The sequence below is a fragment of the Capra hircus genome, unplaced genomic scaffold (genome assembly GCF_001704415.2).
Source record: "Capra hircus breed San Clemente unplaced genomic scaffold, ASM170441v1, whole genome shotgun sequence".
In the NCBI taxonomy this organism is placed as follows: Eukaryota; Metazoa; Chordata; class Mammalia; order Artiodactyla; family Bovidae; genus Capra; species Capra hircus.
The window spans coordinates 20,041-32,557 of NW_017189589.1; the positions used below are offsets into that span (position 1 = coordinate 20,041).

Consider the following 12,517-nt stretch of genomic DNA (forward strand, 5'->3'; position numbering starts at 1 on the left):
GCGCAGGCGCTCTGCCGTCTTCCGAGAGGCGAGGGTGATTCCCCGCGGGTGGTGGTTGATGGGCCAGCACCGCGGGCGCTGGGCCCCTGTGCAGAGTCTGGCGTCTGACCGTCCCCGCCCCCTCCACCACCCACCCCACCATCTCCGGGCCAGGTTCAAGGTGCGGGGAACCGATGGAGCGGAGCAGCGGTCCGGAGGCTGGGCCGGAGGCGGAGCTGGAGGAGGGGGAGCCCGAGGTGAAGAAGCGGAAACTGCTGTGTGTGGAGTTTGCTTCGGTCGCGAGTTGCGACGCCGCTGTGGCTCAGTGCTACCTGGCCGAGAACGACTGGGAGATGGAAGTAAGCTTTTGCTGCTTCTCTCTTGCCAGCTCTTCACTTGATGCAGGCGTACGTCCCATCCCTGTGTCTTTGTTTTGCAGAGAGCGCTGAACTCCTACTTCGAGCCGGCCGTGGAGGAGAGCGCTTCAGAAAGCCGTCCCGAGTACCCCTCTGAGCCCAAGTCCTGGTGAGTGACGACGGGCGGGGGACCCGTTCGGGCGGAGGCAGTCGGGTACCAGGTTGCGTTGGGCATCCGGGACCTGCCATCGAGTCAGGCGGCGCGTCTGAGTAGCCGGAGAAGGAGGGTTGGTGTAGACGAGACCTGCCCCAGCAGTGGGACTCACGCTTCTCCTGAGAAGTCCAGGCTGTGTCACTTCGGATGTACTTTGGAGTCCTAGGGAGAAATATCAGAAATGTAATTTTTTACTCCAGGTGTAGGGCGTACGTAAGCGAGCGTTTCGAAATGGATGAGACACAAAATCCTCTGCTGAAGATGGTAGCTTGGAGGTCTCCTTGCTTCCCGTTGTTGTTTGTTTACTCTCTGCTGGCCGGCCAGGAGAATGGTTTTTGCTCTTAAAGTCCGTATGCCTTACAGGTTTCCCCACGATTTGACCACTGCCTCTCCTTTTCCTACCCCTACAAAACTTCTAGGCGTGTCAGTCAGTCAGTTCAGTCGCTCAGTCGTGTCCAACTCCTTGCGACCCCATGGACTGCAGCACACCAGGCTTCCCTGTTCATCACCATCTCCCAGAGCTTGTTCAAACTCATGTCCGTCCAGTCAGTGATGCCATCCAACCATCTCATCCTCTGTCGTCCCCTTCTTCTCTTGCCTTCAATATGCCCAGCGTCCGAGTCTTTTCCAGTGAGTCATTTCTTCTTATCAGGTGGCCAAAGTATTGGAGTTTCAGCTTTAGCTGAATATTCAGCACTGATTTCCTTTAGGATTAACTGGTTGGATCTCCTTGCAGTCCAAGGGACTCTCAAGAGTCTTCTCCAACTCTGCAGTTCAACAGCATCAGTTCTTTGGCGCTCAATAACTTTATGGTCCAACTCTCTCATCCATACATGCCTACTGGAAAAACCATAGCTTTGACTAGACAGACCTTTGTCGGCAAAGTAATGTCTTTGCGTTTTAATGCTGTTTTGGTTAGTTATAGCTTTTCTTCGAAGGGGCAAGCGTCTTTAATTTTGGAGCCCAAGAAAATAGTCTGTCACTGTTTCCATTGTTTCCCCATCTATTTGCTGTGACATGATGGGACTGGATGCCATGGTCTTAGTTTTTTGAATGTTAAGTTTTAAGCCAGCTTTTTCACTCTCCTCTTTCACCTTCATCAAGAGGCTCTTCTGTTCCTCTTCACTTTCTGCCATAAGGGTGGTGTCATCTGAGGTTATTGATATTTCTCCTGACAATCTTGATTCCAGCTTGTGCTTCATCCAGCCCAGCATTTCTCATGATGTACTCTGCATAGAAGTTAAATAAGCAGGGTGACAATATACAGCCTTGACGTGCTCCTTTCCCAATTTGGAACCAGTCTGTTGTTCTATGTCCAGTTCTAACTGTTGCTTCCTGACCTGCATACAGATTTCTCAGGAGGTAGATAAGGTGGTGTGGTATTCCCATCTCTTGAAGAATTTTCCAGTTTGTTGTGATCCACACAGTCAAAGGCTTTGGCGTAATCAATACAGCAGAAGTAGATGTTTTTCTGGAATTTTCTAGCTTTTTCTATGATCCAACAGATGTTGGCGATTTGATCTGATTCCTCTGACTTTTCTTAATCCATCTTGAACATCTGGAAGTTCATGGTTCACGTGCTGTTGAAGCCTGGCTTGGAGAATTTTGAGCATTAGTTTACTAGCGTGTGAGATGAGTGCAATTGTGCAGTAGTTTGAGCATTCTTTTGGATGACTGACTTTGGACCCAGAGATGTTCTGGTGGGGGCGTTCATGTTGGGACGCATGTACACGTGGGATTCATGTCATGTATGGCAAAACCAATACAGTATTGTAAAGTAAAATAAAGTAAAAAAAAAAAAGAAAACTGACCTTTTCCAGTCCTGTGGTCACTGCTGAGTTTTCCAGATTTGCTGGCATATTGAGTGCAGCACTTTCACAGCACCATCTTTTAGGATTTGAAATAGCTCAACTGGAATTCCATCTCCTCAGCTAGCTTTGTTCATAGGCCCACATAACTTCACATTCTAGACATATCAAACTTTTCCTTTCTCCAGTGGGTCTTTTTTTCTTGCCTTTCAGCTCTTGTAAAGATATTTATCACCTCTGCCTAGAACCTTTTTCTTCCTCCTTTGTTGCTTTTCTTATAATTGTACTAGGGTATATATGTATGTCCTTATCTTTAGGTGTGTGTGTTTGCGCACTCAGTCGCGTCCAACTCTTTTTGACCCGATGGACTGTAGCCCACTGGGCTTCTCTGTCCATGGGCTTCTCCAGGCAAGAATAGAGAGTGGGTTGCCATTTCCTTCTCGAGGGGATCAGTACATTCAGAATACTTATGCAATTGTTTCTGAATAACAGGTAAAGCAAGTAAATGTTAAATAAGTAAAATGTTAACATTTATTTGTATGAATGGTGAGTAGAATTCTTTTTACTCTTTTCTGAAAGTCTGAAATTATTTGCAAAGAAAGTTTATAGTTACAGTGGTGAGTATTTTGCAGTATATTCAAATATTGAATCAGTATATTGTGTACCTGAAACTGGTATAATGTTTTATATACATTATACTATGTGACACAGAAGTGATAGGGTGTCCTACTCAGTGCGGTAGATAAGGAGGCACCTGATATGGATGAGGCACCTGATATGGATTCGTCCCCAATACTGGTTAATTATATTTTGATTAAAACAAAAAATGGGGGGGAGTCCCCTGGTGGTCCAGTGGTTAAGACTTGGAGCTTTCACTGCTGTTGCTGGGTTTCAGTCCTTAATTGGGGAGCTAAGATCCTGCCAGCCGCGTGGCAAGGCCATAAAATAAAAAACAATTTTCTAAAAGAAGTTAAAATTCTGGCATTCAATATATTAAAATTATAAATACAAAACCCTAGTTCTTAAATTTGTGTGTATTTTATAAATATTTAGGAGTCACCTTTTAGTAACGTTTGTCCCTCCACTCAAATGTCCAGGCCTTGGTGGGAGAGGTGGAGTCAGGCAGGCCTGAGGCCTGGAAGCCACGCATGGGGTCTCTCCAGCATGGCAGTCACAGAGCAGTCAGACTGCCATGTGAGAGCTCAAGATTCTTGGACAGAGGTTCCAAAAGACTGGAGTGAAAGCTGCAAGGCTTCTAATGGCCAAACCTCAGAAACCCCACAATATCCTTTTCACTGTGTTCTGTTGATGAAGTAAGTCACTGAAGCCCAGATTCAAAGAGAAGGGTGTTCATTGGATTTCACCTCTCAGTGAGGCAAATAACAGAATTGTAGCCATTCCTTATCTGGCACAGTGAAACCATATTTCAAATATGATTTAAGATGAATCCAAATAAATGTGGAAATCTTACATACTTAATCTAATTTGGGGTTGTAGTCTATAAAGTTATTTTAATGACCTATATCATTGGGGGATATCAGGTTGGTTCCAAGTGAGCAGACTTTTGCATGACACAGAATCTAGTTTTCTGTAGTCATCAGACTCTTGGTCTTCCAGAGGCAGATAGTTTTAGCACTCTTAAAATATACTTACCCCCGTGTCCAACTTCGCAATGAAGAAGACTAAGAATAAATGTGAAATCCAAAATTGATCATGAATTGCAATAAAAATAACATAAATACAATTTCAGCAAGAGAATTTTACTTACCTGTAAAATGAGGGCCACAAAGATTTGAAAAATGATTTTTAAGTTAATCAGTTTCTAGATTAGTTGCAGAGTTGTGTTTCATTCTGCTCTTGCCAGTGTTGACCTAACCAAGGAAGGAACAAATGATTCCATTAGTTCTAAAACCAGCGCATCTGAAGGTAAAAATGTCCAGCAAGAAGATGGCAGCGTATTCTCTTTCATTACCTGGAATATTGATGGACTGGACATGAACAATCTGCTAGAGAGGGCTTGAGGGGTGTGTTCCTATTTAGCTTTGTAAGTATTATTACATCTGTTTCATGATAGTGATAATGTGTCTTACCTGCCTACAAGGAGGGTAGTAGATCAAGGTTATGGGCTTTGCAATTGGTCCTGACTTCAGAGTCCAGCTCTCATAGGGAATATCAGAAAGAATCGGCAGTGATTGCTTCTGGGAGCAGGAATGTGGGTTGGGGTTCAGAGGGAACACTGACTTTTGTTTGAAGCCTTCTGGTACTGTTTTACTTACTAAACTTGTTATATAATTATTATTGTGAAAAGAAAATTGCCAGTGTGATCCATATCTGCCACACACTGGCTCTGTGACCCTGTGGAACCACTTGAGAGCCACTTCAATTCTCTGGAGCTTGGAGCTCCATTTTCTTCATCATGGATAATAACTGTTTCAAGAGGACAGAAGGAGACAACACTTCAGGCATCTATTAGAGTATAAGACAATTGGAAGCTCTTAATATTACTGGGTGTCTGCAGTCAATGATTCCAGTTCTTCTGACTTTAAAGAGTTGTCATATATATATATTTTTTAATTTGATCTTTACAGTATTATGTGTTAAGTAACACAGATCTTTCTCATTTTACAGTTATCAAAGATCAATGTAAACATCAAATAGTAGGTGTCCTAGAGGACTATAATTTTGTGTTTCTTTTATGCTGTGGTATTTTCCTAATAGGTAGCTGCAAATGAAATGGAATACCTGGTACTTATCATGAATTGATGTGCTTAATTAGGTACAGCCCGGATGTGATATTTCTACAGGAAGTTATTCCCCCATATTATGCCTACCTAAAGAAGAAAGCAAGTAGTTACAAGATTATTACAGGTGACAATTTTTATGTTATTTAACTTGTCTTTTTTTTTTGAAAAACAAGTCAAGGAGAGAGATAAATCAAAGTTAAACAATTGGAACATAGGGGAAAAAAGCACAAATAAAGTAAGCTTGAGAAAAAGAAGTCACACTCTCTGATACTAAAAAAATCATAGGACCTTTCAATCTGGAGGTTCATAACCTTCAGTTCTAGAAAATTCTTTTTTCTCTTTCTCCTTTCCTCCCTCCGTCTCCCTCCTCCCTTCCTCCCGCTGCCTTGCCCAGCTGCTGTCTTCCTAGTCGGCTGCCCTCCTCCCTGCCCCTCCCTCTCCAGTCCTTCCTTCCCTTCTCTCCCTTTTCTTCTTTTCCTGGTTTCCCTCTATTCTGATAAACCAGTCACCCCTTCTCCATCTGCTTTGCTCTCTGAGAAACCTGGAAGCGTTTATTCACTGCCCCTCCACTTCTGTTCTCTTCTCTTCTTGCAAGTTTTTACTTTCTAAATTTTCTATGATTTTTCTGGTGCTTTCAGAGTTAAAAGTAAGTTCCTATGAAGTTGCCTCAATTTGTCTTATACTCTTGCCTTTCAAAATTTTTTCAAATTTTTATATTTGGTATTAGCACTGTTAACTGTTTGAGGCATTTATGTAAATTCATTTTTATTTTTGTATTTCTTCTATATTTCCAGCTACATTTTTGTATTTCTTCCATACTTCAATTATGTCGGGACTTAGTTGGCCATCTTCAACTATTCTGAAGTAATAGTTTACTCTTAAGATGTAGATCCATTTAAATTCTGTACCTGTTTGTTAAAATAGAATTTTTAGTAGGGAACTTGGGTAAACTGCAAATACCCCTGACCTCTCAGTGTACATTCTTTTCCACAAACACCTGAAGGGCATGAAGAAGGATATTTCACAGCTATAATGTTGAAGAAATCGAGAGTGAAGTTTAAAAGCCAAGAAATTATTCCTTTTCCAAATACGCAAATGATGAGAAACCTTTTGTGTGTGCATGTAAGTAATTTTTTTAAATTGACTTAAAAAGAAGAATGAACTAATTTTTTCATAGCTCCCTGATGATGTCTTAAAAAAAAAATAAAACATTGTATTTAGAGAAATATTTACTCCTCCCAGATTCTTTTAAATAGTCTTAAAGAACTTTATAAATTAAATTTTTTAGACACATTTCAAATATAGACAAATTTGAAAAAAAGATCCTTGATTCATTAGATATTTTCTTAATATATGAGTTTGCTAACATTCCACATTTGCTTTCTAGTTTTTTTTTTTTTTTCATTAATGGCACTGTAATTGGTACTGTGTTGCATTCTGTGAGTCTTTCAAAAAGTAGCCAAATAGGTCTTGCTCTCATCGAATTCCTATATTAGCAGGGGAGAGATTATATGTATAGTAACTAAAATAAAGGAAAGGCATAAATGCTGTAGAAGAGGTGTAATCATGTGCCTTGAAAGCTTAGAGGAAGAAGAGATGACTTTTAGCCACATTGTTTAGTGACGGTTTCATGATGGAAGTTGTATTTGAATTGGGCCCTGAAAACTACGTCAAATATAGACATTAAGAACATGGTGGCAGAGCCACCATGAGCAAACCTGTGCAAATTGCAAATAGCAGGGTATGTTTATATGAAAGAGGGCATGTACAGCTCGAAATGAGCGTTCTATTCAGTTGAGTGTAGAGGGTACAAAGAGGAGGGGTAGTGTGATGAGAGGCTAGTAAAGTAGGTTGGATCCAGATTATAAGAGATCATGAATGCCCAGCATAAAAGAATTTGGACTTGACTGTGCAGGCAATTAGTTGAAATATTGACAGATCTTACATTGTTGGTATCTTCATTGCAAACGGTATGTGATTCTCATTCATTCATTGATCATTCATTCATTGACGTTACTTGGAATTAGCTATGTGCCAGGCTCTCGATACTATAGTAGAAAACAAAAGAGCCGCCTTTGCTTTGAAATGATTGAACAGCTTTGTAGGAGAGAGGTAATGGGGCTGCAATTTAATCTGCGGGACCTTATGAACAGTCTACAGCGTGCTGTAGGAGGATAGAAGAGGGAGCCACTGAGACCTGGGACATCGGGAAAGGGCTCACAGTGGAGCGGACATTGGGGTTAGGTCTTGCAGTATTAGTGGGTACTTGCTCAGTATTCTTTGGGAGTCTTCTTTGACCTTTTAGAGATAAGCTCATTGCTGATGATACAGTTTCACTGTAATAAATATTACTATGTAACCAATCAATTGAATAATTACTGATTCTGCTAACAAAGTTCAGTGTTAACAGTGGATCATTTTCCCAGCTCTCATCATTTATTTATCTTGTTGCAGGTGAGTGTGTCAGGAAATGAACTCGGCCTTATGACTTCTCATTTGGAAAGCACCAGAGGGCATGCTAAGGAATGAATGAATCAGTTGAAAATGGTTTTAGAGAAAATGCAAGAGGCTCCAGGATCAGCTACAGTTATATTTGCTGGAGATACAAATCTCAGGGATCAAGAAGTGAGTGATGAAGTCAGTTCAGTGTTTATGGGCAGTTTGTTGCTGTGGAAATTCATTTAGATTTTCTTGTGTTTTTGGTGGTTTTTTTTTTTAAATTTTGTTCATGGCTACACTGAATCTTCATTGTGGCATGTGGGATCTTTAACTGCAGCATGCGAACTCTTAGTTGAGGCATGTGGGATCTAGTTTCCTGACCAGGGATCACTTAGGGGCCTCCTGCATTGGAAGCGCAGAGTCTTAGCCACTGGACTACCAGGGAAGTCCCCTAGGTTTCTTTTGACTAAAGCTATTAAAACTAGGACCTTCATTTGTTCATTATTTGTAAGTGGCCTTGCAGATGCAGTTCAGTGAATAATTATTTAGACTACTACTTGCCTTGCACAGGGAAAGCAGAGGCAGAAGACGCTGTTACATTATTAGTGAAATATATATATATATATATAGCATATGAAAAGGACAACACAAAACAATATATGTTGATTAAAAAGAGGGGTGTAGAGAAAATAATATTAGAAGAGTTTAGCAAAGGTCGCTTTATTTTCGGTTTCTCTAGTCGCAAGGTGAGAAGAACAAAGATTTGACCAGCCTACTTTTCCCTAACTCTTCCTACTGAGATATTCTTTTTTCAACCTTTTTTTTAAACCATCATGACATTGGATTTGGCAGTGATTTCTTAGATATGATACCAAAAGCACAGAGAACAAAAGAAAAAATAGACAAGGTAGACTTAATCAAAATTAACTTTTGTGCATTAAAGGATATTATCAGTGAAGTGAAAGGCAGTGCATGGAATGGTAGAAAATATTTCCAAGTCATATATCTGATGAGTGATTGATATTCAAAATATACAAAGACCTCCTATAGTTAAACAAAAAAAACCTCATTAAAAAGTAGGTAAAATACACATGGAATTCTACTCTGTTATGTGGTAGCCTGGATGGGAGGCAAGTTTGGGGGAAAATGGATACATGTCTATGTATGGCTGAATCCTGTCTCTGTTCACCCGAAACTATCACATTGTTAATCAGCCGTATCCCAATACAAAATAAAAAGGCAAACGATTAAGATATTTCTCCAAAGAAGACATACAAATGGCCAATAAGTACTTGAAAAGATGTTTAATATCATTGGTTATGAGAAAAATGCAAATCAAAATCAAGATGAGATACCACTTCACAGTCATTAGCATGACTATTATTTTTTAAAAAAATAACAAGTGTTGGCAGAAATGTGGAGAAATTGGAACCCTATGCCATAGAACTGTTAATGTCATACATTTTATGTATACTTTACCACAAGAAAAGTTTCTTTTAAATCCTAGAGTGAATGGGAGGAAAAGTTAATGTTGTTAGTAAATTTCAAATAAAACTGCAGCTATTTGACATTATTAGATCATATAAAATGGTATACGTCTAAATTTAGGTTACGTCTAAATAGCTTAGAGTAACAGTTTTGCCTTCTCTACACTTATGTTCGTTTTTTAAAAACTACTAATAACAATAACTGAGGCTAAGGGTTGTCAGTCTTCTGGGTTTTATCTGATACCCACAATTAGGGATCTATTTATGTTAGAAGAGAAAGGGCAAGTTTCAGACCTCTCTGGCTCTCTTGATATCTTTACATTGCCTACGTATTATCATGCAGTAAAATACTTTTATAAAATATCTAGTTGTACCCAGTTTTGCATTTGTGCGTCAACAAATAATCTGTGGCATTCTGACTGGACAAATTGTGCTTAGATGCAGTCATGGTAAAGACCTTTTTAATTTTAGGGAAAAAAGACTGAAAAGAGTTCTTTCTTTTTCTTTTCAGGTTACCAAATGTGGTGGTTTACCCAACAACATTTTGGATGTCTGGGAGTTTTGGGGCAAACCGAAGCATTGCCAGTATACCTGGGATACACAAATGAACTGTAATCTTGGAATAGTGCTACTTGTAAGCTTCGATTTGATCGAATATTTTTTAGAGCCGCAGCGGAAGGTGGCCACATTATTCCCCAAAGTTTGGACCTGCTTGGGCTGGAAAAACTGGACTGTGGTTGATTTCCCAGTGATCACTGGGGTCTTCTGTGCAACTTAGATATAATATTGTGAACTGCTTTTCAAATACTAGTTTTAAATGTTTGAAGTGATTTTGTTCTGTGATTATAATTTCAATTAAATTTCTGTTTGTTCTGGAAAGGTAGTTTACCAAGGAGGAATTATAAACTGGATCACTGTAACAGAAGGAAAAACTACTGTGATTTTGTTTGTGGATTGTGTCCTCAGACTTCAGAACTAAATCTTAATGTTCGTTTAAGCTAAAGCATACCTGTGTTGAAAACATGAGGCCTCTTAATGCAAGGTCACAATGGCTACCAGAGCTTTTAATAGTGCTCGTAGCTGCTGGCTAGATTTCAAGCAAGGCCACATTTTGTCTGTGGACTAGCCTTTATATTAGATTTATTTTTTAAATCAGGTACCAAAATAGTTATATTTTAAGTAAGTCTTCAAAACAAAAAAGGTTACAGAGTCCTTGGGATTGGATCTTTAATACTATTTCCTAAATCCAGATAATCTGATAGTTATCGTCCATCAGATTTTTTGTCAGTTAACAGTTAGTGCCTAATTGGTAAGCTAGAAATGAACTCATGATTTAAAATTCCTTAACTTAAAAAAACTTGAGATTGTAGTTATGTCACTGAACAGAGGCAAAGTTAGGCTTGATAATGATTAAAGCCAGTTTTCCAGAGGCATTGGGCTTTTTTTCTAAGGGAAAACTGTGTAAAGAGAAATAGACATTTAGTTTTACTGCTTGTAAAACTGAATTTTTCTCAGGAGGTGAATAAGGAACACTTCTACGTGTGCTTTAAGGAAACATTTTTTTTTTCCCCATAAGAGGGTATACTCTAAATAAAGACTTTTGCTTGTTTGTAGTCTGTGTTAACATGCTTTTGTGCTCATGATGGAATTGAAGTCATTCCCTGCTTCCTATTTCTGGCTGCACAGCTACTGCAGCTTCACCTTTGTGTGGAAGAAAGCAGCTTTTTCATTACTTCTCACTCTGCCAAGTATTACCAGGAATTGACTTCCTCAATATACAGAAAGGAAAACTGGTGGTAAATAATTGGAATAAGTGGCAGAACCTTGTTTTCATCAGGAGTGTCAAAATTAAGATCCAAAACACCTTTAAAAAGACAAACTGAATGTGTACATATGGTTTGTCACAATAGAAAAGAGGTGTATATGTTAATTGTTTAAGAAAATGAGAATTAATGCTAAAATTTTAGCATATATTATGGAAGCAATAGTTCATTTTTTGTGGGAAAAGGATGTTTGGGGCACAAACTGCTTATTCACTTGAAAGAAGAGTTAGAATAACTCTACCACACTTCATATTACCAAAAAAAAAAAAAATCTGGATAAGTGACAGGCTAAATATAAAAAAAAAATGTAGTACTGTGTATTCGATTAAATAATTACTAAATTGTTTTAAAAACTGGAAAGGAGTATCATTTCCTTAATATGACTCAACATCCAAGTTAAATACCTTCCCATTTACTGCTTATAGTGATAAAATCTAAAAAACAAGTTAGAAGTTAATAAAAACAATAAAGCTACTTTTCATCTGCTTTCCATAGGCAATAGTTCTTAATGCAAGAATAAAGACACTACTACTCAGTATCTTTTTTTTAATGTTTATTTTTAATTGATGATTGGTTTACAGTATTGGTTTGATTTCTGTTGTACAACAACATGAATTAACCATAGGTGTACATACGTCCCCTCTCTCTTGAATCTCCCTCCCACCTCCTGCCCATTCCCACCCTTCTAGGTTATTACAGGGCCTCTGTTTGAGTTTTTACTTTGAATCTCAGGTTTTCTCAGTATTGTAGCTTTGTGTACCTTATTTCCGGTCTTGTTGAAATTCCAACTCAGACTCTTATATATCAATGTGGTAAGCAGCATCTTTGTCACTGATATGGAAAGTACTTGAATCATGCTAGACCTGTTTGTCCCACCTTCAAAAAAATGTTCGTCCTTGTCTTTTATTGTGCAGTTCAATAAGAACAGATGTCCCAACCAACAGCATATAAAGATCAGATAAAGTCTGGAAAGCTGTACTAAAAGTACATCATTTTATCTTTAGTATTTATGATAGTGTCTGGCATGTAGCAGGAACACAGTAAATGCTAAAGAGAAATGATAGTGGCCTCTTGTTTGTGCCTTACAGAGGCAGCTAATATTTTCACCATTCAGTGTGAAAATAGATATTATATGTATTGTGAAGTGAAGTTGCTCAGTCGTGTCCGACCCTTTGCGACCCCATGGACTGTAGCCTACCAGGCTCCTCCATCCATGGGATTTTCCAGGCAAGAGTACTGGAGTGGGTTGCCATTTCCTTCTCCAGAGGATCTTCCTGACCCAGGGATTGAACCCAGGTCTCCCGCATTGCAGGCAGATACTTTACTGTCTGAGCCACCAGGGAAGTTCCCCGATTATATGTATTACATATGTCAAAATAGATGCTCATTGTAATGACTCAGAGTTTAAAAGTCTAGGCTAAACTTGCATGTATATGTAAGCATATATATATATATATATATATATATATATGTAATTTTTAAGCCCATTACTTAGTTTTTAGTTAGAGACTCCTGGGAATAGCCTTATTGTCTGAGTACATCAGATTTCTTGATGTGGGGAGAAAGGGCACTCAGGGGGTACAATGGAATGCCACTGTAAGAAGAGAAAGGACGGAGTGTCTTGTAAGGTTTGGGTTTCCTCTGAAGGAGGGTCTTGGAATCAGAGA

General features: G+C 39.1%; 1 protein-coding gene across 1 annotated transcript; it reads left to right on the top strand.

Moving 5' to 3' along the window:
* The first annotated feature begins 15 nt into the window (after positions 1 to 15).
* LOC106503984 (tyrosyl-DNA phosphodiesterase 2) lies at positions 16 to 10,640 on the top strand. The gene is given in 8 exon segments (XM_018044521.1): positions 16 to 338; positions 419 to 504; positions 4,222 to 4,401; positions 5,134 to 5,225; positions 6,105 to 6,223; positions 7,556 to 7,726; positions 9,539 to 9,650; positions 9,653 to 10,640. Coding segments are annotated over 8 exon segments (1,092 nt in total). The 5' UTR covers positions 16 to 173; the 3' UTR covers positions 9,820 to 10,640.
* The last annotated feature ends 1,877 nt before the right edge of the window (positions 10,641 to 12,517 follow it).